Source organism: Elephas maximus, chromosome 11 (genome assembly GCF_024166365.1).
Source record: "Elephas maximus indicus isolate mEleMax1 chromosome 11, mEleMax1 primary haplotype, whole genome shotgun sequence".
In the NCBI taxonomy this organism is placed as follows: Eukaryota; Metazoa; Chordata; class Mammalia; order Proboscidea; family Elephantidae; genus Elephas; species Elephas maximus.
Genome location: NC_064829.1, coordinates 14,249,104 through 14,271,128, shown reverse-complemented (window position 1 = coordinate 14,271,128; position 22,025 = coordinate 14,249,104). Strand labels below are relative to the sequence as shown.

Below are 22,025 nucleotides of genomic sequence, written 5' to 3'. Positions count from 1 at the left end.
GCTACCAATTTTTAGCTAATGTCTGCTCAACAGAATTGAATGTTACTTTTTCATAAAAATTTTGCTAATTTAATAGCTGGAAAGTTACATGTTTTTAATTACTAATAAGTTTATTAACTACTACAGGCATACCTCAGAGATAATTGGGGTTTGGTTCCAGACCACCGTAATAAAGTGAATATCGCAATAAAGCAAGTCACACAAATATTTTGGTTTCCCAGTGCATATAAAAGTTACATTTACACTATACTGTAGTCTATTAGTGTGCAATAGCATTATGTGTAAAAAAAAAATGCACGTACATTAATTAAACAATACTACACTGTTAAAAACTGCTAACCATCATCTGAGCCTTCAGGGAGTCGTAATCTTTTTGCTGCCGAAGGGTCTTGGCTCGATACTGATGTCTGGTGACTGAGCAGGGTGGTAGTTGCTGAAGGTTGGGGTGGCTGTGGCAATTCCTTAAATAAGACAGCAGTGACGTTTGTTGCATTGATTGACTCTTCCTTTCACGAAAGATTTCTTTGTCGCATGTGATGCTGTTTGATAGCATTTTACCCACAGTAGAACTTCTTTCAAAATTGGAGTCAGTCTTCTCAAAAATTGCTGCTGCTTTATCAATGAAGTTTATGTGATATTCTAAATCCTTTGTTGTCATTTTAGCAATGTTCACAGCATCTTCACCAGGAGTAGATTCCATCTCAAGAAATCACTTTTCTTTGCTTATCCATAAGAAGCAACTCCTCATCTGTTAAAATTTTATTGTGGGATTGCAGCGATTCAGTCACATTTTCAGGCTCCACTTCTAATTCTACTTCCCTGGCTATTTCCACCAAATCTGTAGTTGCTTCTGCCACTGAAGTCTTGAACCCCTCAAAGTCATCCATGAGAGTTGGAATCAACTCCTTCCAAACTCCTGTTAATGTTGATATTTTGACCTCCTCCCATGCATCACAAAAATTCTTTTTTTTCTTAAATAATTTTTATTGTGCTTTAAGTGAAAATTTACAAATCAAGTCAGTCTCTCATATATAAACTTACATACACCTTACTACATACTCCCATTTACTCTCCCCTTAATGAGTCCGCCAGCCCCCTCCTTCCAGTCTCTCCTTTTGTGACCGTTTTGCCAGTTTCTAACCCTCTCTACCCTCCCATCTCCCCGCCAGACAGGAGATACCAACACAGTCTCAAGTGTCCACCTGATACAAGTAGCTCACTCCTCATCAGCATCTCTCTCCAACCCATTGTCCAGTCCATTCCATGTCTGATGAGTTTGTCTTTGGGAGTGGTTCCTATCCTGGGCCAATGGAAGGTTTGGGAACCGTGACCGCCGGGATTCTTCTGGTCTCGGTCAGACCATTAAGTCTGGTCTTTTTATGAGAGTTTAGGGTGTGTATCCCACTGTTCCCCTCCTCCCTTAGGGGATCTCTGTTGTGCTCCCTGTCAGGGCAGTGATCGGTTGTGGCCGGGCACCATCTACTTCTTCTGGTCTCAGGGTGATGTCAGACTCTAGTTCATGTGGCCCTTTCTGTCTCTTGGGCTCATAATTATCTCGTGACCTTGGTGTTCTTCATTCTCCTTTGATCCAGGTGGGTTGAGACCAGTTGATGCATCTTAGATGGCCACTTGTTAGCATTTAAGACCCCAGACACCACACTTCAAAGTGGGATACAGAATATTTTCTTAATAGAATTTATTTTGCCAGTTGACTTAGATGTCCCCTGAAGCCATAGTCCCCAAACCCCCACCCTTGCTCCCCTGACCTTCGAAGCATCTAGTTTATCCAGGAAACTTCTTTGCTTTTGATCCAGTCCAGTTGAGCTGACCTTCCCTGTATTGAGTATTGTCCTTCCCTTCACCTAAAGTAGATCTTATCTACTATCTAATCAGTAAATAACCCTCTCCCACCCTTCCTCCCTCCCTCCTCTCCTAACCACAAAAGAATGTGTTCTTCTCAGTTTAAACTTATTGATCTTTTAATAGTGGTCTTATACAATATTTGTCTTTTTGCATCTGACTAATTTCACTCAGCATAATGCCTTCCAGTTCCTCCATGTTATGAAATGTTTCACAGGTTCATCACTGTTCTTTATCAATGTATCATAGTATTCCACTGTGTGAATATACCATAATTTATTTGTCCATTCATCCATTGATGGACGCCTTGGTTGCTTCCAGCTTTATGCTGTTGTAAACAGTGCTGCAACAAACATGGTTGTGCATATATCTGTTCCTGTAAAGGCTTTTATTTCTCTAGGGTATATTCCAAGGAGTGGGGATTTCTGGGTTGTATGGTAGTTCTATTTCTAACTTTTTAAGAAAATGCCAGATAGATTTCCAAAGTGGTTGTACCATTTTACATTCCCACCAGCAGTGTATAAGAGTTCCGGTCTCTCCGCAGCCTCTCCAGCATTTATTATTTTGTGTTTTTTGGATTAATGCCAGCCTTGTTGGAGTGAGATGGAATCTCATTGTAGTTTTAATTTGCATTTCTCTAATGGCTAACGATCGAGAGCATTTTCTCATGTATCTGTTAGCCGCCTGAATTTCTTCTTTAGTGAAGTGTGTGTTCATATCCTTTGCCCAATTTTTAATTGGGTTGTTAGTCTTTTTGTGGTTGAGTTTTAACAGAATCATATAGATTTTAGAGATGAGGCGCTGGTCGGAGATGTCGTAGTTGAAAATTTTTTCCCAATCTGTAGGTGGTCTTTTTACTCTTTTGGTGAAGTCTTTAGATGAGCATAGGTGTTTGATTTTTAGGAGCTCCCAGTTATCTGGTTTCTCTTTGTCATTTTTAGTAATGTTTTGTATTCTGTTTATGCCTTGTATTAGGGCCCCTAATGTCCCTATTTTTTCTTCTATGATCTTTATCGTTTTAGTCTTTATGTTTAGGTCTTTGATCCACTTGGAGTTAGTTTTTGTGCATGGTGTGAGGTATGGGTACTGTTTCATTTTTTTGCAAATGGATATCCAGTTATGCCAGCACCATTTGTTAAAAAGACTATCTTTTCCCCAATTAACAGACACTGGGCCTTTGTCAAATATCAGCTGCTCATATTTGGATAGATTTATATCTGGGTTCTCAATTCTGTTCCCTTGGTCTATGTGTCTGTTGTTGTACCAGTACCAGGCTGTTTTGACTACTGTGGCTGTATAATATGTTCTAAAATCAGGTAGAGTGAGGCCTCCCACTTTTTTCTTCTTTTTCGGTAATGCTTTACTTATCCCGGGCTTCTTTCCCTGCCATGTGAAGTTGGTGATTTGTTTCTCCATCACATTAAAAAATGTCGTTGGAATTTGGATCGGAAGTGCATTGTATGTATAGATGGCTTTTGGTAGCTTAGACATTTTTACTATGTTAAGTCTTCCTATCCGTGAGCAAGGTATGTTTTTCCACTTATGTAGGTCCCTTTTGGTTTCTTGCACTAGTACTTTGTAGTTTTCTTTGTATAGGTCTTTTACATTTTTGGTAAGAGTTATTCCTAAGTATTTTATCTTCCTGGGGGCTACTGTGAATGGTATTGATTTGATGATTTCCTCTTCGATGTTCTTTTTGTCGATGTAGAGGAATCCAAGTGATTTTTGTATGTTTATCTTATAACCTGAAACTCTGCCGAACTCTTCCATTAGTTTCAGTAGTTTTCTGGAGGATTCCTTTGGGTTTTCTGTGTATAAGATCATGTCATCTGCAAATAGAGGTAATTTTACTTCTTCCTTGGCAATCTGGATGCCCTTTATTTCTTTGTCTAGCCTAATTGCTCTGGCTAGGACCTCTAGCACAATGTTGAATAAGAGCAGTGACAAAGGGCATCCTTGTCTGGTTCCCGTTCTCAAGGGAAATGCTTTTCAGCCTCTCTCCATTTAGGATGTTGTTGGCTGTTGGCTTTGTACAGATGCCCTTTATTATGTTGAGGAATTTTCCTTCAATTCCTGTTTTGCTGAGAGTTTTTATCCTGAATGGGTGTTGGACTTTGTCAAATGCCTTTTCTGCATCAATTGATAAGATCATGTGGTTTTTGTCTTTTGTTTTATTTATATGATGGATTACATTAATGGTTTTTCTAATCTTGAACCAACCTTGCATACCTGGTATAAATCCCACTTGGTCGTGGTGGATTATTTTTTTGATATGTTGTTGAATTCTATTGGCTAGAATTTTGTTGAGGATTTTTACATCTATGTGCATGAGGGATATAGGTGTGTAATTTTCTTTTTTTGTGATGTCTTTACCTGGTTTTGGTATCAGGGATATGGTGGCTTCATAGAATGAGTTAGGTAGTATTCCGTCATTTTCTATGCTTTGAAATACCTTTAGTAGTAGTGGTGTTAACTCTTCTTTGAAAGTTTGGTAGAACTCTGCAGTGAAGCTGTCCGGGCCAGGGCTTTTTTTTTTTTTGTTGGGAGTTTTTTGATTACTTTTTCAATCTCTTTTTTTGTTATGGGTCTATTTAGTTGTTCTACTTCTGATTGTGTTAGTTTAGGTAGGTAGTGTTTTTCTAGAAATTCATCCATTTCTTCTAGGTTTGCAAATTTGTTAGAGTATCATTTTTCATAGTAATCTGATCTGATTCTTTTAATTTCAGTTGGGTCTGTTGTGATATGGCCCATCTCGTTTCTTATTCGGGTTATTTGTTTCCTGTATTTCCCTATTTGAGTTGATATCAGGATGTTCTGTTCTGTGACCTTGTGTTGTGTTGGTATCTGATATTATTGATTTTCTGACCAAACAATTTCCATTAGTAATTCTTGTAGCTTTGGTTTGGTTTTTGCAAATTTTCTGAGCTAGTGTTTATCTGTAAATGTTTTAATTTCACCTCCATATCTGAGAGAGAGTTTTGCTGGATGTATGATCCTTGGCTGGCAGTTTTCCTCCTTCAGTGCTCTATATATGTCATCCCATTGCCTTCTTGACTGTGTGGTTTCTGCTGAGTAGTCTGAACTTATTCTTATTGAGTCTCTTTTGTAGGAGAGCTTTCTTTTATCCCTGGCTGCTTTGAAAATTTTCTCTTTATCTTTGGTTTTGGCAAGTTTGATGATAATATGCCTTGGTGATGTTCTTTTTGGATCGATCTTACATGGGGCTCGTTGAGCATCTTGGATAGTTATCCTTTCGTCTTTCATGATGCCAGGGAAATTTTCTGCCAACAGATCTTCAACTATTCTGCCTGTGTTTTCTGTTATCCCTCCCTCTCCTGGAACTCCACTCACACACAAGTTATTCTTGATAGAGTCCCACATGATTCTTAGGGTTTCTTCATTTTTTTAAATTCTTTTGTTTTTTTTTTCAACTATATTGGTGTCAATTGCCTTATCCTCCAACTCCGTCACTCTACATTCCAGTTGATTCTGCTCCTCTGACTTCCTGTTGAGTTGTCTAATTCTGTAATTTTACTGTTAATCTTTTGGATTTCTGAATGCCGTCTCTCTATGGATTCTTGCAGCTTATTAATTTTTCCACTGTGTTCTTGAATACTCTTTTTGATTTCTTCGACTGCTTTATCAGTGTGTTCCTTGGCTTTTTCTGTAGATTGCCTTATTTCATTTGTGAGGTCATCCCTGATGTCTTGAAGCATTCTGTAAATTAGTTTTTTATATTTTGTGTCTGGCAATTCTAGGATTATATCTTCATTTGGGAAAGATTTTGATTCTTTAATTTGGGGAGTTGTAGAAGCAATCATGGTCTGCTTCTTTATGTGGTTTGATATCGACTGCTGTCTCTGAACCATCTATAAGATATTGTAATGATTTATTTTATATTTGCTCACTGGGTCTTATCTTGTTTTGTTTTCTTCCAGTATACCCAGACGGGATACTAGATTGCGCTATCTTGATTGTTGTAGCCTTTGAATCACTTATGTCCTATTACCAGCTGGTTTGGGCTGTTACCAAACATATAAGCCTAAGAGTCCATTCACTATTCTTGAATAGAATCAGCTTAGGTGTTCTGATTTTGTGTTGCCAAGTGTGTGGTGTAGACTGTCACCTATTGAGTTAGAGGAGTAGCGGTGATAGTTGTGTGCACCAGATTCTAGTAGCAGCAGGGAGTCACACTCTGGGGAGGGCAGGATGCTGACAGCATTCCCCCACGTGCCAGTGAGGTAGGTGTGTCTCTATTCCTAAAATACTTTGGTGGGTGGGCTCTGTAGCTGTACCTTAGGCACCCAGTGCATGTACCTCTAAGGATTGGTAGGTGTCAGTATCCTCAGACCCCTTTGGCAGGTGGCTAGGTGGTCTGGGTGGAGCTTCAGCCCTCAGTTCCCCATTGTGGATTAGTGAGGGCTCTGTTTAATAGGTAGAGATATCAGACCTGGAAAACTTGTCTTTCCAGTGACCCACTAAAACAATTTCAGTCAGATCTCCATCAGAATTGCCTTTGCATTATAATAGCCACCTTGTTCTGTGTAGGGATGAAAGCCAAAGACTGTGGATCTCATATGCTTGGCTGGAGCTGGTTCTGTATTTTGAATTCAATTTCGGGAAGTCAGGGAAGGATTTTTGGTCCCTGGGTTTTTAGTAGCTGCTTCTCTCAGGCCAGGAGAATGGGTTAGGAAAAGAAAAAAAAAACAAAAATAAAAAACCACAGAGCACTTCACTCCCTGGCCCAGGAAATTCCAATGTTAATGAAGGCGCCTGGGCCAGGGAGGGGAGGGATCAGATAGATAGGAGAGAGTAGCACCCACCAATATAGACAAAGTTACTTATCTTGCTTGGTGATGACTGTTTTATCTGAGATGGCGGAGGGGTGTGTAGCCTGTGTGTGCTGGCTGTCAGGCCCGCGTTCTGTGGTTGTGGTGTCTCAGAAGCCGTGGTCAGCTCCTCCGCTCCCAGTCCAAAGCCCGGTGCCAAGGTTCCCTGGCTTGGACGCTGCACTCCAGGCTCCAAAACCAGTGGCTGCCTCCCGGTGACTTCTTCTCCTGTCAGCCGCATTGTTGCTCTGCCTGCCTACGCTTCCTGGGCTTCTCCCGAGGTCACTTCAGGGGGCTAGGGCTGCGTCCCGTGTTTGCGCCATCTCAGGAAGCCATGCTCAGCTCCCCTGCGCCCAGTCCAAACCCCAGTGCCAAGGTTTTCTGACTGGGACTCTGGCTCCAGGCTCCAAAAACAGTCGCTCCTTCCCCGTGGTTGCTCGTTCTCTCGTTAGCCGCGTCAGCGTGCAGCCTGCTTGTGCTGGCTGAGTCTCTACTGAGGTTATCCCAGGGGGCTGGGTTAGGGCTGTGTCCTGTGCGTGCCCCGCCTCAGCAAGCTGCAGTCAGCCCCGCCACTTGGCACCAGGGAACCACGAGGGCTCAAGACTGTGGAGTGGGATGCTGGTTCCAGAGGTGGTCGCTGCTTCAGGGCGCAGCTTTTTGCTCCCCTGTCACTCAGGTCAACTCTTTAGATCTGTGTTTGATGGTCAGGGTTCATAGATTGTCATGTATGTGATCAACTCACTTGTTTTTCCGAGTCTTTGTTGCAAGAGGGATCCGAGGTGGCTTCTATCTAGGCAACCATCTCGGCCCCGCCTCACAGAAATTCTTAATAATGGCATCTAGAATGCTGAATCCTTTCCAGAAGTTCTTCAATGTACTTTGCCAAGATCCATCAGAGGAATCACTGTCTATGGCAGCTATAGCCTTAGAAAAAGTATTTCTTAAATAATAAGACTTAAAAGTTGAAATTACTCCTTGATCCCTGGGCTGCAGAATGTATGTTGTGGTATGAGGCATAAAACAACATTAATCTCCTTGTACATCTCCATCAGATCTCTTGGGTGACCAGGTGCATTGCCAATAAGCAGTAATATCTTGAAAGAAATCTCTGTTTTTTGCTGATCAGTAGGCCTCAACATTGGGCTTAAAATACTCAGTAAACCCTGTTATGAACAGATGTGCTATCATCCAGGCTTTGTTTTTTCATTTATAGGCTGTTTCACTTTCTTATCATTTATGTGTTAACTGGAGTTGTTAGGTGCTGTCAAGTTGGTTCCAACTCATAGCGTTCACTGGAGTAGCACTTTTAATTTCCTTCAGGAACTTTTCCTTTGCATTCACACTTGGCTAATGGGTGGAAGAGGTCTAACTTTTGGTGTGTCTCAGCTTTTGACTTGCGTTCTTCACTAATTTAATCATTTCTAGCTTTTGATTTAAAGTTAGAGCCTTGAGACTCTTCTTTTCACTTGAACGCTTAGAAGGTTATTAACTGGCGTAATTTCTATATCGTCACGTCTCAGAGAAGGGAGGCCCGAGGAAAGGAAGAGAGACGGGGAAGTGGTTGGTTGGTGAAGCAGTCAAAACACACACATTTATTAAATTTGCTATCTTTTATATGGGTGCAATTCGTGGCACCCCAATACAGTAGTAACATCACTATAGTGTATATAATAATAATGAAAAAGGTTGAAATATTACGAGAGTTAACAAAATGTGACACAGAGACCATGAAGTGAGTGCATGGTGTTGGGAAAATGGTGCTGATAGACTTGCTAAGTGCAGGGTTGCCACAGAACTTCAGTTTGTGAAAAACACAGTATCTGTGAAGGTCAGTAAAGCTAAACAGAGTAGAACGAGGTATACCTGTATTTGAATTCTGTGATTTTTTTTATTTATGTCATTTACACTTTTTTCTCATTGATATATGAGTTTATGATTTCTTAAGATTGTTAACCTTGTGTCAACAAATATGTTTAAGATTCAACAATCACCAGCATAGAGTTAATAGATGAGAATGGATAACCTCTAAGAGACAAAGCATCTACAGAGAAAAGAACATAGGGCTGAGCCTAGAGGAAGACCTACAGGGAGCAGGTATACAGCCTAGCCGGTAAAGTAAACAGAAAATGTTAGGGTTCAGAAATTAAGAAAAGAGGACTAAATACCTTTCCCAATTTTAAAATTAATTAATTTTTAAATTAATGCTTTATTATAAAATCCCTTGTTTTTTCTTAGATTTTTGTTAAGTAACTCGCTAGAGCTACTTAATATTGTTTTTTTCTTTCTCCTTTTAAAAAATATTTTAACTAAATTTATGACAGGGACTGTCTTTCAAATACTAATTTTGGTTAGTTTGTTCAGAGCTTTATGCTGATATTGTCCTTATTGATTATGATCTTATTTTTATGTTTATTATTATTGGTTATGATCTTATTTTTATGTTTATCTCAGTCCAGGTTCTGCACAGGCAAATTGGGGAAAAGTGAATAAAAGTAAAGGAACACAGAATTTCTTCTTGACTATAAGTTTCCTCTCCCTTTTTTTAATTTATTGTATAATAAAGATATAAAAAGGCATAATGAATATAATAAACACTTGTGTATCCACCTGCTGCCTGAAAAGAAACAACACAGTTGGAGCCCCCTTGTGTACACTTCTGATTGCACCTTCCTCTTCTGTTATACTGAAAGTGGTATTTTTCACTCCCATACTTTTGTACCTGTGTCTAACATTCTGTACCTGGGTCTTGTCTTGTTAATTAGAACAGGTGTTCTGTGCAAACTTACTTCTTCACTGAAATATTATTTGGACCTAGGGAGAAGTTAAAGAGATCTAATTGTGTTATATCACTGCTTTTACCTTCTTCTCTATTATGTTTGCCCTCTTTGAATTGTCCAACTCTGTCAGTTCCATGCTTGGTTTAATCCAGTGTTCTGTCACATGTGGTTAATAAACTCAGAAACTGGAGAATTTCAGAACAAGAGCTGAATTGCTTTCTTGGGGGAAGGGGAAATGGGAGCAAGATGACAAGACAAATGAAGTAGTGGAGAGAGTAATCAAATGGATTCTACCCAAAACAACCGAACATGGTCAGTCTGCGTTAATCAGCATCACAACTAGCTTACTGAAACTACTTTTAAGGCTGAAGTATCTGAACTTAAAAATAGGAATTTAAATATAGCTAATTAAATTTAGTTATGAACTAAAAGGGGGATACAGTTGACTCATTTGTGCAGAGTATATGACTCATTTGTACAAACGAAAACATGTTAATGAAGGCCCACATATAAGAAAAGCTGCCATCCAGCTTGATTTAGACAAAAGGGAGAGGCAGTAAGTTCATGGTACGTTAATTTCCTGAATGCGTCCTAGCAGAGTGGAGTAGAAAGAAGGATACAGGATACACAGCTCAGGAGATCCAGGTTGTGGTCTTGGTTTTTCCATTGACTTTTTTTATGTGACCTTAGGCAAGTTGGAAAACGTTTGCATCTCTGTTTCCCTGCTTCTCTTGAAATAGGGTTGGGCAGGTTGGAGGGCATTAGACCATCTCTCTTAAGATCTTTTACTTCTAAAAGTTGATTCCATTGTTTTTAATTATGGATCTGAAAGTGTTTTTTAATGAAAATATTCTTAGGCTTGTGATTTACTAAACTTAAAATTTTAATTTTTAGGGAAGACATATAAGGAATTTGCATAAGACAGCTGTGCAGAATGGAGCTGGAGGAGCCTTATTTGTGGTAAGTGATACTTAGATTTCTTTAATGAAAAGACTTGGAAATTTGGGTAAATCCATTATAACCATCTAAATCTTCTTAAGCACCAGTGTTTTGGCATATGCTGGCTACTGTAGGAATTAAATCTAGCTATATAGAATTGAATTCAGAACTTTTCAAAAGATGTGCAGTTCCAGCTGAACTTCTAAACTTTAAATTGGCACCAAGGCAACTCTGTAAATAAGAATTTAGATTGTTCTTTGGTGAAGTTACTGTGAGTCCTGACCTGATGTCTAGTCATACTTTGGGTCCTTAAAAATCAGTCATGTTGGGTCGCTGAAGATTCTGAGGCTACAGTTTGGGGACTGCAAAATGGCACTGATTTGAAATTCATGAATTTCAGGACGTAGTGAAGACAGTAGTTGGCCTTACGTTTCTTTTCCAGGGCCTAATTACAGGTAGAGTTGTACGGGCAACTCAGATTAATTTGAACAAGTCTCCAAAAATACAGTGTTGTAAATAATGCTTTTTTTCTCTTTATTTCTTCTATTTTAATCTCCCCCCCCCCCCCCAAAAAAGGAAAAAACCAAACCCTTTGCCGTTGAGTCAGTTCTGACTCACAGTGACCCTACAGGACAGAGTGGAACTGCCCCATAGGGTTTTCAAGGAGTGGCCAGTGGATTTGAACTACTGACCTTTTGATTAGCAGCCAAGCTCTTAACCACTTCTATACTGACAACAACAACAAACAACCCGTTGCTTGGGAACTTCTATACTAGGACTCCATTTATATCCAGGAAGGATAAGAGAGTGTATTCTGTTTTCCTGATAAGCTGTGGTTTTCAGGGATTAACTGAGTGTCATTTAAAGGCAATTCAGTGGATTTGTATGATGATTTATAGTCAGCGGTATAGCTTTGTAAACTGAGTTATTTCCAACCTAATCTTAAAAAATGAGTTGGGGTTCATGCTACTGAGGAGTCTGCTTTATGTTTTATCATTTTTGTCTAAAAACATATCAAATTGGCCGCATATTTGAAATTACCGTCCAGAGTTCCCATTTTCTTTGGTTTATGTACTTGAAAAAGCAGAACCTTGAAGAGTTGACAGCTCAAGGGTTCAGCTCTGTATTCAGTGCACACATAGAGCATTAACAGCTGTGGTAACCTCAGCGTGACTCATGCCATTTTCTGTCAACACACAGTTTCCTGTCAGGTTTTGAAGAGGACCTGCTCTGCTCTTTTAAGGAAAAGAAAGAAAGCTTCTTGTTGTTGGCAGCATTGCTGTGTTTCATGTTTCATGTTGGAATTAAAATGAAGAGATAACAATAAGTTGTAGTATAGCAATTTACAGAAGTTATTCACACTTTTGAGACAAATTTGAAATTTTTTTTTCTTTGTGTAGCACAGAGATACTCCTGAGAATAATCCAGATACCCCATTTGATTTTACACCAGAAAACTATAAGGTATGATTAAGTTAAAATTATAATTAATCTATAAAATATTTAGTATCTTCCAGATGTATAATTTTTTTTTTCTAATTATAGAGGATAGAGGCAATTGTCAAAAACTACCCAGAAGGACACAAAGCAGCAGCTGTGCTTCCAGTCTTGGATTTAGCGCAGAGGCAGAATGGATGGCTGCCCATCTCTGCTATGAACAAGGTATCGGATTAAATTTTGCCTTTGTTCGAAAAGAGGAGAGACTTTACATGGCGACTTGCTTACGTAGAAATTCCTCTGATGACTCATTTATGTCAGAATCTAGGTGTTTGAAGCCATTTAATCATTCATGTGTTTCCTCATAGAAGAACTGCACACGCATTTTTGTTGATTCCCTTAGTAGTGCTGAGAACTGAAAAGGTAGAGCTTTTTATCCTTGCAGAAAATAGTAAACTCAGTCACATTACAGTGAAAGAGGGTTTATCTTTGTTTTTCTTTTTTAAGGGAAATGGTCATAATAAAGATAAAAGTTCAGAAAGTTCACAGATGTATATAATTTGGTGTCAGAGTATTCTGAAAATGCAGTATTTAAACGGTAGAATTACAAAGAAAAAGTATACTCAGTCTAGTTGGAGATAAACATATGTTAATTTCAATTTAGTAAAGTAAATGCTGATAAAAAACCAAAAACCCATTGCCATCAAGTCGATTGCAGTTCATAGTTACCTTATGCAGGCATATCTCAGAGATATTGCAGGTTTGGTTCCAGACCACTGCAATAAAGTGAATTTTGCCATGAAGCAAGTCACAGGAGTTTTTTGGTTTCCCAGTGCCTGTAAAAGTTACCTTTACACTATACTGTAGTCTATAAAGTGTGCGATAACATTATGTCTAAAAACACAGTACACAACACATTAATTAAAAAATACTTCATTGCTAAAAACTACTAGCCATCATCTGAGCCTTCAGGGAGTTCTAATCTTTTTGCTGGTGGAGGGTCTTGCCTCGATATCAATGTCTGCTGACTGATCAGGGTGGTAGTTGCTGAAGGTTGGAGTGGCTGTGGCAATTTCTTAAATAAGACAGCAGTGAAGCTTGTGACATCAGTTGACTCTTCCTTTCACGAAAGATTTCTCTGTAGCATGGGAAGCTGTTTGATAGCATTTTACGCATAGTAGAACTTCTTTATAATTGGAGTCAATCCTCTCAAACCCTGCAACTGCTTTATCAACTGAGTTTATGTGATGTTCTCAATCCTTTGTTGTTAGTTCAACAATGTTCGTAAAATCTTCACCAGGAGTAGATTCCATCTCAAGAACCACTTTCTTTGCTCATGTATAAGAAGCAACTCCTCACCTGTTAGAGTTTTATCATGAGATTGCAGTGATTCATTCACATTTTTAGGCCCCACTTCTAATTCTAGTTCTCTGGCTGTTTTTACCACATGTGTAGTTACTTCCTCCACTGAAGTCTCAAAGTCATCCGTGAGGGTTGGAATCAGCTCCTTCCAAACTCCTGTTAATGTTGATACATATATATTTAGTTTTTTATAGTACTTCTGATGAAGGTTTACAGAACGAACTAGTTTCTCATTAAACAGTCACTACACATATTGTTCTGTGACATTGGTTAACAATCCCACAACATGTCAACACTCTTACTTCTAAACCTTGAGTTCCCTATCACCAGCTTTCCTGTTCCCTCCTGCCTCCTAGTCCCTGCCTCTGAGCTGGTGTGCCCTTTTAGTCTTGTTTTGTTTTATGGGCCTGCCCAATCTTTGGCTGAACGGTGAACATCCAGAGTGACTTCATCACTGAGCTGAAAGGGTGTCCGGGGACCATAATCTCGGGGTTTCTCCAGTCTCTGTCAGGCCAAGAAGTCTGGTCTTTCTTTCTGAGTTAGAATTTTCTACATTTTGCCCCAGCTCTGTCCAGTACCCTCTCTTGTGATCCTTGTCAGAGCAGTCGGTGGTGGTAGCCAGACACCATCTTGTACTGGACTCAGTCTGGTGGAGGCCTTGGTAGATGTGGTCCGTTAGTCTTTTGGACTAATATTTCCCATGTATCTTTAGTTTTCTTCATTCTTCCTTGTTCCCAAAGGGGTGAGACCAGTGGAGTATCCTATATGGCTGCTCAAAGGCTTTTAAGACCCCAGATACTACTCACCAAAGTAGAATGTAGAACGTGTTCTTTATAAACTATGTTATGCCAGTTGAGCTAGATGTTCCCCGAGACTATCGTCCCCACAGCCCTCAGCCCAGCAATTTGGTCCCTCAGGGAGTTTGGATGTGTCTACGGAGCTGCCATGACCTTGCCTTGTACAGGTTCTGCTGGCTTCCCCAGTACTGTGTACTGTCTTACCCTTCACCAAAGTTTCCACTTATCTGTTGTCTATTTAGTGTTTTTCCATCCCCACCTGTCCCCCACCTTGTTACCATCAAAGATTGTTTCTTCTTGTGTGTAAACCTTTTCATGAGTTTTTATGGTAGTTGTCTCATACAATATTTGTCCTTTTGTGATTGACTTACTTCACTCATCATAATGTCCTCCAGATTCATGGATGTTATGAGATGCTTCACGATTCGTCATTGTTTTTTATTGTTGTGTAATAATTCCGTTGTGTGTATGTACTACAGTTTGATTATCTACTCATCTATTGATGGGCATCTAAGTTGTTTCCATCTTTTTGCTGTTGTGAACAGTGCTGCAGTGAACATGGGTGTGCATATTCGTGTGAAGGCTTACTTGGCTATAACGTATTCTTAGGAGTGGGGGATTGCTGGATCCTATGGTATTTCTATTTCTAGTTTTCTAAGGAAGTGCCATATCATTTTCCAAAATGGTTTTACCATTTTGCATTCCCACCAGCTGTGCATAAGAGTTCAGATCTTCCCACAGCCTCTCCGACATACGTTATTTCCTGTTTTTTTAATTCCTGCCAGTAATGCTGGGATGAGATAGTATCTCATTGTGGTTTTGATTTGCATTTCTCTAGTGGCTGATGATAGATCATTTCCTTATGTGTTTTTTGGCCACTTGAATATCTTCCTGGGTGAAGTGTCTGTTCATTTCCTTTGCCCATTTTTTAATAGGATTATTTGTGTTTTTGTTGTAGAGGTGTTGGATTTTCTTATAGATTTTAGAGATTAGACCTTTGTCTGCTTTGTAATAGCCAGTATTTTTTTCCTAGTCTGTAGGTTCTTTTTTTGCTCTTTTGGTGAAGTCTTTTGATGAGCATAAGTGTTTAATTTTTAGAAGATCGCAGCAATTTAGCTTATCTTCTGGAGTTTCGTGTTGCTGGTCGTGGATCGTATCTTGTTAATGCTGTGAATTAGGGCCTCTAGTGTTGATTGTATTTTTTTTTTTCTATGAACTTCATAGTTTTGGGCTTTATATCTAGGTCTTTGATCCATTTTGAGTGAGTTTTTGTATATGGTGTGAGGTATGGGTCCTGCTTCATATTTTTGCAGATTGACATCTAGTTTTGCCAGCACCATTTGTTAAAAGACTGCCTTTTCTCCATTTTGTGGGCTTTGCGCCCTTGTCAAAGTGACCATAGGTGGGTGGATTTACATCCAGATTCTCAATTCTGTTCCATTGGTCAATGTATCTGTTTCTGTACCAGTACCAGGCTGTTTTGACTAGCTTAGCTGTATAGTAGGTTCTGAGGTCAGGTAGTATGAGTCTTCCTGCTTTTATTCTTCTCCTTCATTAGTGCTTTACTTATCTGGGGTTTCTTTTCTTCTCTATCCATATAAAATTAAGATATATAAGTTTTCCATCTTATTAAAGAATGCTGTTGGTACTTGGTTTGGGATTGCATTGTATTTGTAAATTGCTTTGGATAGAATTGTCATTTTCACAGTGTTGAGTCTACCTATCCATGAGCATAGTATGTTTTTCCATTTATGTAGATCTCCTTTGGTTTCTTGCAGTAGTGTTTTGTAGTTTTCTTTGTATAGGTCCTTTACATCCCTGGTTACGTTTATTTCTGAGTATTTTTTGAGGGGATAATTATAAATGGTATTGTTTTTGTGATTTTCTTTTCATTGTTCTCTTTATTGGTGTGTAGGAATCCAACTGATTTTTATATGTTTTATCTTGTCTCCTGCTAGTCTGCTGAATCTTTGTATTAGTTCTAGCAGTTTCTCGTGGAGTCTTTGGGTTTTCTAAGTACAGTATGGTAACTTCTTCATTACCATTTTGGATGCCCTTCATTTCTTTTTCTTGTCTTATTGCTGTACTTAGAACTTCAAGCACAAGGTTGAATAGGCGTGGCGATGAAGGGCATCCTTGTCTTGTTCCTGTTCTCAAGGGCAATGTTTTCAGCCTCTCTCTGTTAAGAATGTTGCCGGGCACTGGTTTTGCACAGATGCTCTTTATTATTTTGAGAAATTCCCTTTCTGTACCTATTTGAGAGTTTTTATCAGGAATGGGAGTTGCGCTTTGTTGAATGCCTTTTCTGTGTCGATTGAGATGATCATGTGATTCTTCTCTTCACTTTTATTTATTGGTGGATTACGTTAATTTGATTCTTCTAATGTTGAGCCACCCTTGCATACCTGGTATGAATCCTACTTGGACGTGGTGTATTATTTTTTTGATATGATGCTGAATTCCATTGGCTAGAATTTTGTTGAGAATTATTGCATCTATATTCATCAGAAATATTGGTCTGTAATTTTCTTTTTTTGTGGTGTCTTTGCCTGGTTTTGATACTAGGTTTATGCTGGCTTCATAGAATGAAATCAGAAGTATCACTTCCTTTTCCATGTTCTGAAATAGTTCGAGTAGTACTGGTGTAAACTCTTCTCTGAATGTTTGGTAGAATTCTCCGGTGAAGCCATCTGGGCCAGGGATATTTTTTGTTGGGAGTCTTTTTTTTTTACCTTTTCAGTCTCTTCTGTTGTTATGGGTCTGTTCAGATTTTCAACATCATTTTGTGTTAGTTTGGGTAGATAGTGTGTCTCTAGAAATTTGTCCATTTCCTCTAGGTTTTCAAAGATGTTGGAATATAGAGTTTCATAATACTCTGTTACGATCCTTTTTATTTCAGTTGGATCTGTTGTAATGTCCCCCATTTCATTTCTCATTGGGGTTATTTCTGTCCTCTCGTGTTTTTCTTTTGTTAGTTTGGCCAGTGGTTACTTGATCCTTTCAAAGAACAAGCTTTTGCTTTTATTGTTTGTATCATTTATTATTCTCTATTTCATCTATTTCTGTTCTGATTTTTATTATTTCCTTTCTTCTGGTGTGGCTGCGGGCTTGTTTTGCTCTTCTTTTTCCATTTGTCCAAGTTGTGTAGCTAATGTTTTGATTTTGTCCCTTCTTTTTTTTTTTTAAATAATTTTTATTGTGCTTTAAGTGAAAGTTTACAAATCAAGTCAGTATCTCACACAAAAACCCATATGCACCTTGCTACACGCACCCAGTTACTCTCCCCCAATGAGACAGCCTGCTCCCTCCCTCCACTCTCTCTTTTGGTGTCTTTTTTGCCAGCTTCTAACCCCCTCCACCCTTCCATCTCCCCTCCAGGCAGGAGATGCCAATGCAGTCTCAAGTGTCCACCTGATCCAAGAAGCTCACTCCTCACCAGCATCCCTCTCCAACCCTTTGCCCAGTCCAATCCACGTCTGAAGAGTTGGCTTCGGGAATGGTTCCTGTCCTGGGCCAACAGAAGGTCTGGGCGCCATGACTACCGGGGTCCTTCCAGTCTCAGTCAGACCATTAAGTCTGGCCTTATAAGAGTTTGGGATCTGCATCCCACTGCTCTCCTGCTCCCTCAGGGGTTCTCTGTGTCTTCCCTGTCAGGGCAGTCATCGGTTGTAGCTGGGCACCATCTAGTTCTTTGGTCTCAGGGTGATGTAGTTGCTGGTTCATGTGGCCCTTTCTGTCTCTTGGGCTGCTAATCACCTTGTATCCTTGGTGTTGTTCATTTTCCTTTGATCCAGGTGGGTTGAGACCAATTGTTGCATCTTAGATGGCTGCTTGTTAGTGTTTAAGACCCCAGACGCCACTCTTGAAAGTGGGATGCAGAATGTTTTCTTAATAGATTTTATTATGCCAGTTGACTTAGATGTCCCCTGAAACCATGGTCCCCAGACCCCTGCCCCTGCTATGCTGGCCTTCAAAGCATTCAGTTTATTCAGCAATCTTCTTTGTTTTTGGTTTAGACCAATTGTGCTGACCTGCCCTGTACTGTATGCAGTCTTTCCCATCACCTAAAGTAGTTCTTATCTACTATCTAATCAGTAAATACCCCTTTCCCACCCTCCCTCCCTCCCCCCTCTCATAACCACAAAAGAATGTTTTCTTCTCAGTTTAAACTATTTCTCAAGTTCTTATAATAGTGGTCTTATACAATATTTGTCCTTTTGCAACTGACTAATTTCACTCAGCATAATGCCTTCCAGATTCCTCCATGTTATGAAATGTTTCACAGATTCCTCACTGTTCTTTATGGATGTGTAGTATTCCATTGTGTGAATATACCATAATTTATTTATCCATTCATCCAATGATGGGCACCCTGGTTGCTTCCATCTTTTTCTATTGTAAACAGTGCTGCCATAAACGTAGGTGTGCATATATCTGTTCGTGTAAAGGCTCTTATTTCTCTAGAATATATGCCAAGGAGTGGGATTGCTGGATCGTTTGGTAGTTCTATTTCTAGCTTTTTAAGGAAGGGCCAAATAGATTTCCAAAGTGGTTGTACCATTTGACATTCCCACCAGCAGTGTAGAAGTGTTCCAGTCTCTCCACAGCCTCTCCAACATTTATTATTTTGTGTTTTTTGGATTAATGCCAGCCTTGTTGGAGTGAGATGAAATCTCCTTGTAATTTTGATCTGCATTGCTCTAATGGCTAATGATCGTGAGCATTTCCTCAGATATCTGTTAGCTACCTGAATGTCTTCTTTAGTGATGTGTCTGTTCGTAACTTTTGCCCATTTTTAATTGGGTTATTTGTCTTTTTGCAGTTGAGTTTTTGCAGTATTATAAAGATTTTAGACATCAGGCACTGATTAGAAATGTCATAGCTAAAAACTTTTTCCCAGTCTGTAGGTAATCTTTTTACTCTTTTGGTGAAGTCTTTGGATGATGATAAGTGTTTGATTTTTAGGAGCTCCCAGTTATCTAGTTTTTCTTCTACGTTCTTTATAATGTTTTCTGTACTGTTTATGTCATGTATTAGGGGTCCTAACATTGTCCCTATTGTTTCTTCCATGATCTTTATTGTTTTAGATTTTATATTTAGGTCTTTGATCCATTTTGAGTTAGTTTTTGTGCATGGAGTGAGGTATGGGTCTTGTTTCACGTTTTCGCAGATGGATATCCGGTTATGCCAGCACCGTTTGTTAAAAAGACTGTCTTTTCCCCATTTAACTGTTTTGGGGCCTTTGTCAAATATCAACTGCTCATATGTAGATGAATTTATGTCTGGATTCTCAATTCTGTTCCATTGGTCCATGTATCTGTGGTTGTACCAGTACCAGCCTGTTTTGACTACTGTGGCGGTATAATAGTTTCTAAAATCAGGTAAAGTAAGGCCTCCCACTTTGTTCTTCTTTTCCAGTAATGCCTTATTTATCCGGGGCCTCTTTCCCTTCCATATGAAATTGGTGATTTGTTTCTCCATCTCATTAAAGAATGTCCTTGGGATTTGGATCAGAATTGCATGAAATGTATAGATCGTTTTTAGCAGAATAGACATTTTTATAATGTTATGTCTTCCTATCCATGAGCAAGGTATGTTCTTCCACTTATGTAAGTCTCTTTTGTTTTCTTGCAGAAGTGTACTGTAGTTTTCTTTGTATAAGTCTTTCCCATCTCTGGTAAGATTTATTCCTAAGTATTTTATCTTCTTAGGGGCTACTGAAAATGGCATTGATTTGGTGATTTCCTCTTCGTTGGTGTAGAGGAATCCAACTGATTTTTGTATATGTGTCTTGTATTGGGATACTCTGCTGAACTCTTCTATTAGTTTCAGTAGTTTTCTGAAGGATTCCTTAGGGTTTTTTGTGTATAAGATCATGTCATCTGCAAATAGAGATACTTTTACTTCTTCCTTGCCAATCTCGATGCCCTTTATTTCTTTATCTAGCCTAATTGCTCTGGCTAGGACCTCCAGCACAATGTTGAATAAGAGTGGTGTTAAAGGACATCCTTATCTGGTTCCCTATCTCAATGAGAATGTTTTCAGGCCCTCTCCATTTAGGATGATGTTGGCTGTTGGCTTAGTATAAATGCCCTTTATTATGTTGAGGAATTTTCCTTCTATTCCTATTTTGCTGAGAGTTTTTATCATGAATGGGTGTTGAAATTTGTCAAATGCCTTTTCTGCATCAATTGATAAAATCATGTGATTCTCATCTTTCGTTTTATTTATGTGGTGGATTACATTAATTGTTTTTCTAATGTTGAACCATCCCTGCATACCTCGTATGAATCCCACTTGGTCATGACAAATTATTTTTTTGATATGTTTTTGAATTCTATTGGCTAGAATTTTGTTGAGAATTTTTGCATCTAGATTCATGAGGGATATAGGTCTATAATTTTCTTGTGGTGTCTTTACCTGGTTTTGGTATCAGGGATATGGTGGCTTTATAGAATGAGTTTGGTAGTATTCCATCCTTTTCTATGCTCTGAAATACCTTTAGTAGTAGTGGTGTTAACTCTTCTCTGAAAGTTTGGTAGAATTCTGCAGTGAAGCTGGACAGACCAGGGTTTTTTTTTGTTGGCAGTTTTTTGATTATCTTTTCTATCTTTTCTTTTGTTATGGGTCTATTTAGTTGTTCTACCTCTGTTTGTGTTAGTCTAGGTAGGTAGTGTGTTTCTAGGAATTCATGCATATCTTCTAGGTTTTCAAATTTGTTTGAGTATAGTTTTGTAGTAATCTGATATGGTCCTTTTAATTTCAGTTGAATCTGTTGTAATATCGCCCATCTCATTTCTTATTCTGGTTATTTGCTTCCTCTCCTGTTTTTCTTTTGTCGGTTTGGCCAGTGCTTTATCAATTTTGTTTATTTTTTTTCACAAAAAAAGCAGCTTTTGGTCTTGTTAGTGCTTTCAGTTGTTTTTCTGTTTTCTATTTCATTTAGTTCTGCTCTAATTTTTATTATTTGTTTTCTTCTGGTGCCTGTGGTTTTTTTTTGTTGCTCTTTTTCTGTTTGTTCAAGTTGTAGGGTTAGTTCTTTGATTTTGCCCCTTTCTTCTTTTTGGATGTGTGCATTTATTGATATAAATTGGCCTCTGAGCACCGTTTTTGCTGCGTCCCAAAGGTTCTGATAGGAAGTGTTTTCATTCTCATTGGATTGTATGAATTTGTTTATTCCATCCTTAATGTCTTCTATAATCCAGTCTTTTTTGAGCAAGGTGTTGTTTAGTTTCCAAGTGTTTGATTTCTTTTCCCTGCTTTTCCTGTTGTTGATTTCCACTTTTATGGCTTTATGGTTAGAGAAGATGTTTTGTAATAATTCAGTGTTTTGGATTCTGCTAAGGCTTGCTTTATGACCTAATATGTGGTGTATTCTAGAGAATGTTCCATGTGCACTAGAAAAGAAAGTATAGTTGGTTGCTGTTGGGTGGAGTGTTCTGTATATGTCTATGAGGTCAAGTTGGTTGATTATGGCATTTTGATCTTTGTGTCTTTATTGAGCTTTTTTCTGGATGTCCTGTCCCTCACCGAAAGTGGTGTGTTGAAGTCTCCTACTATTATTGTGGAGCTGTCTATCTCAGTTTTCAATGCTGCTAGAGTTTGTTTTATGTATCTTGCAGCCCTGTCATTGGGTGCGTAAATATTTAATATGGTTATATCTTCTTGATGTATTGTCCCTTTAATCATTATACAGTGTCCTTCCTTATCCTTTCTGATGGATTTAACTTCAAAGTCTATTTTGTCAGAAATTAATATTGCACTCCTGCTCTTTTTTGATTGTTGTTTGCTTGATGTATTTTTTCCATTCTTTGAGTTTTAGTTTGTTTGTGTCTCTGAGTCTAAGGTGTGTCTCTCTTAGGCAGCATGTAGATGGATTTTGTTTTTTAATCCATTCTGCCACTTTCTGTCTCTTTATTGGTGCATTCAGTCCATTTACATTCAGCGTAATTATGGATAAGTATGAATTTAGTGCTATCATTTTGCTGTCTTTTTTTGTGTTGACAGCTTCTTTTTCCGACTTGA

At 38.8% G+C, this 22,025-nt stretch overlaps 1 protein-coding gene across 1 annotated transcript in view; it reads left to right on the top strand.

Annotated features, from left to right (window-relative positions):
• The window catches only part of NDUFV2 (NADH:ubiquinone oxidoreductase core subunit V2), a 68,555-nt gene that overhangs the window by 13,947 nt on the left and 32,583 nt on the right, over nt 1-22,025 (top strand). Inside the window, exons 2-4 of the mRNA XM_049900174.1 lie at nt 10,361-10,426; nt 11,806-11,868; nt 11,950-12,066. Coding sequence (XP_049756131.1) covers nt 10,361-10,426; nt 11,806-11,868; nt 11,950-12,066 — 246 coding nt within the window. The remainder of the gene's footprint in view (nt 1-10,360; nt 10,427-11,805; nt 11,869-11,949; nt 12,067-22,025) is intronic.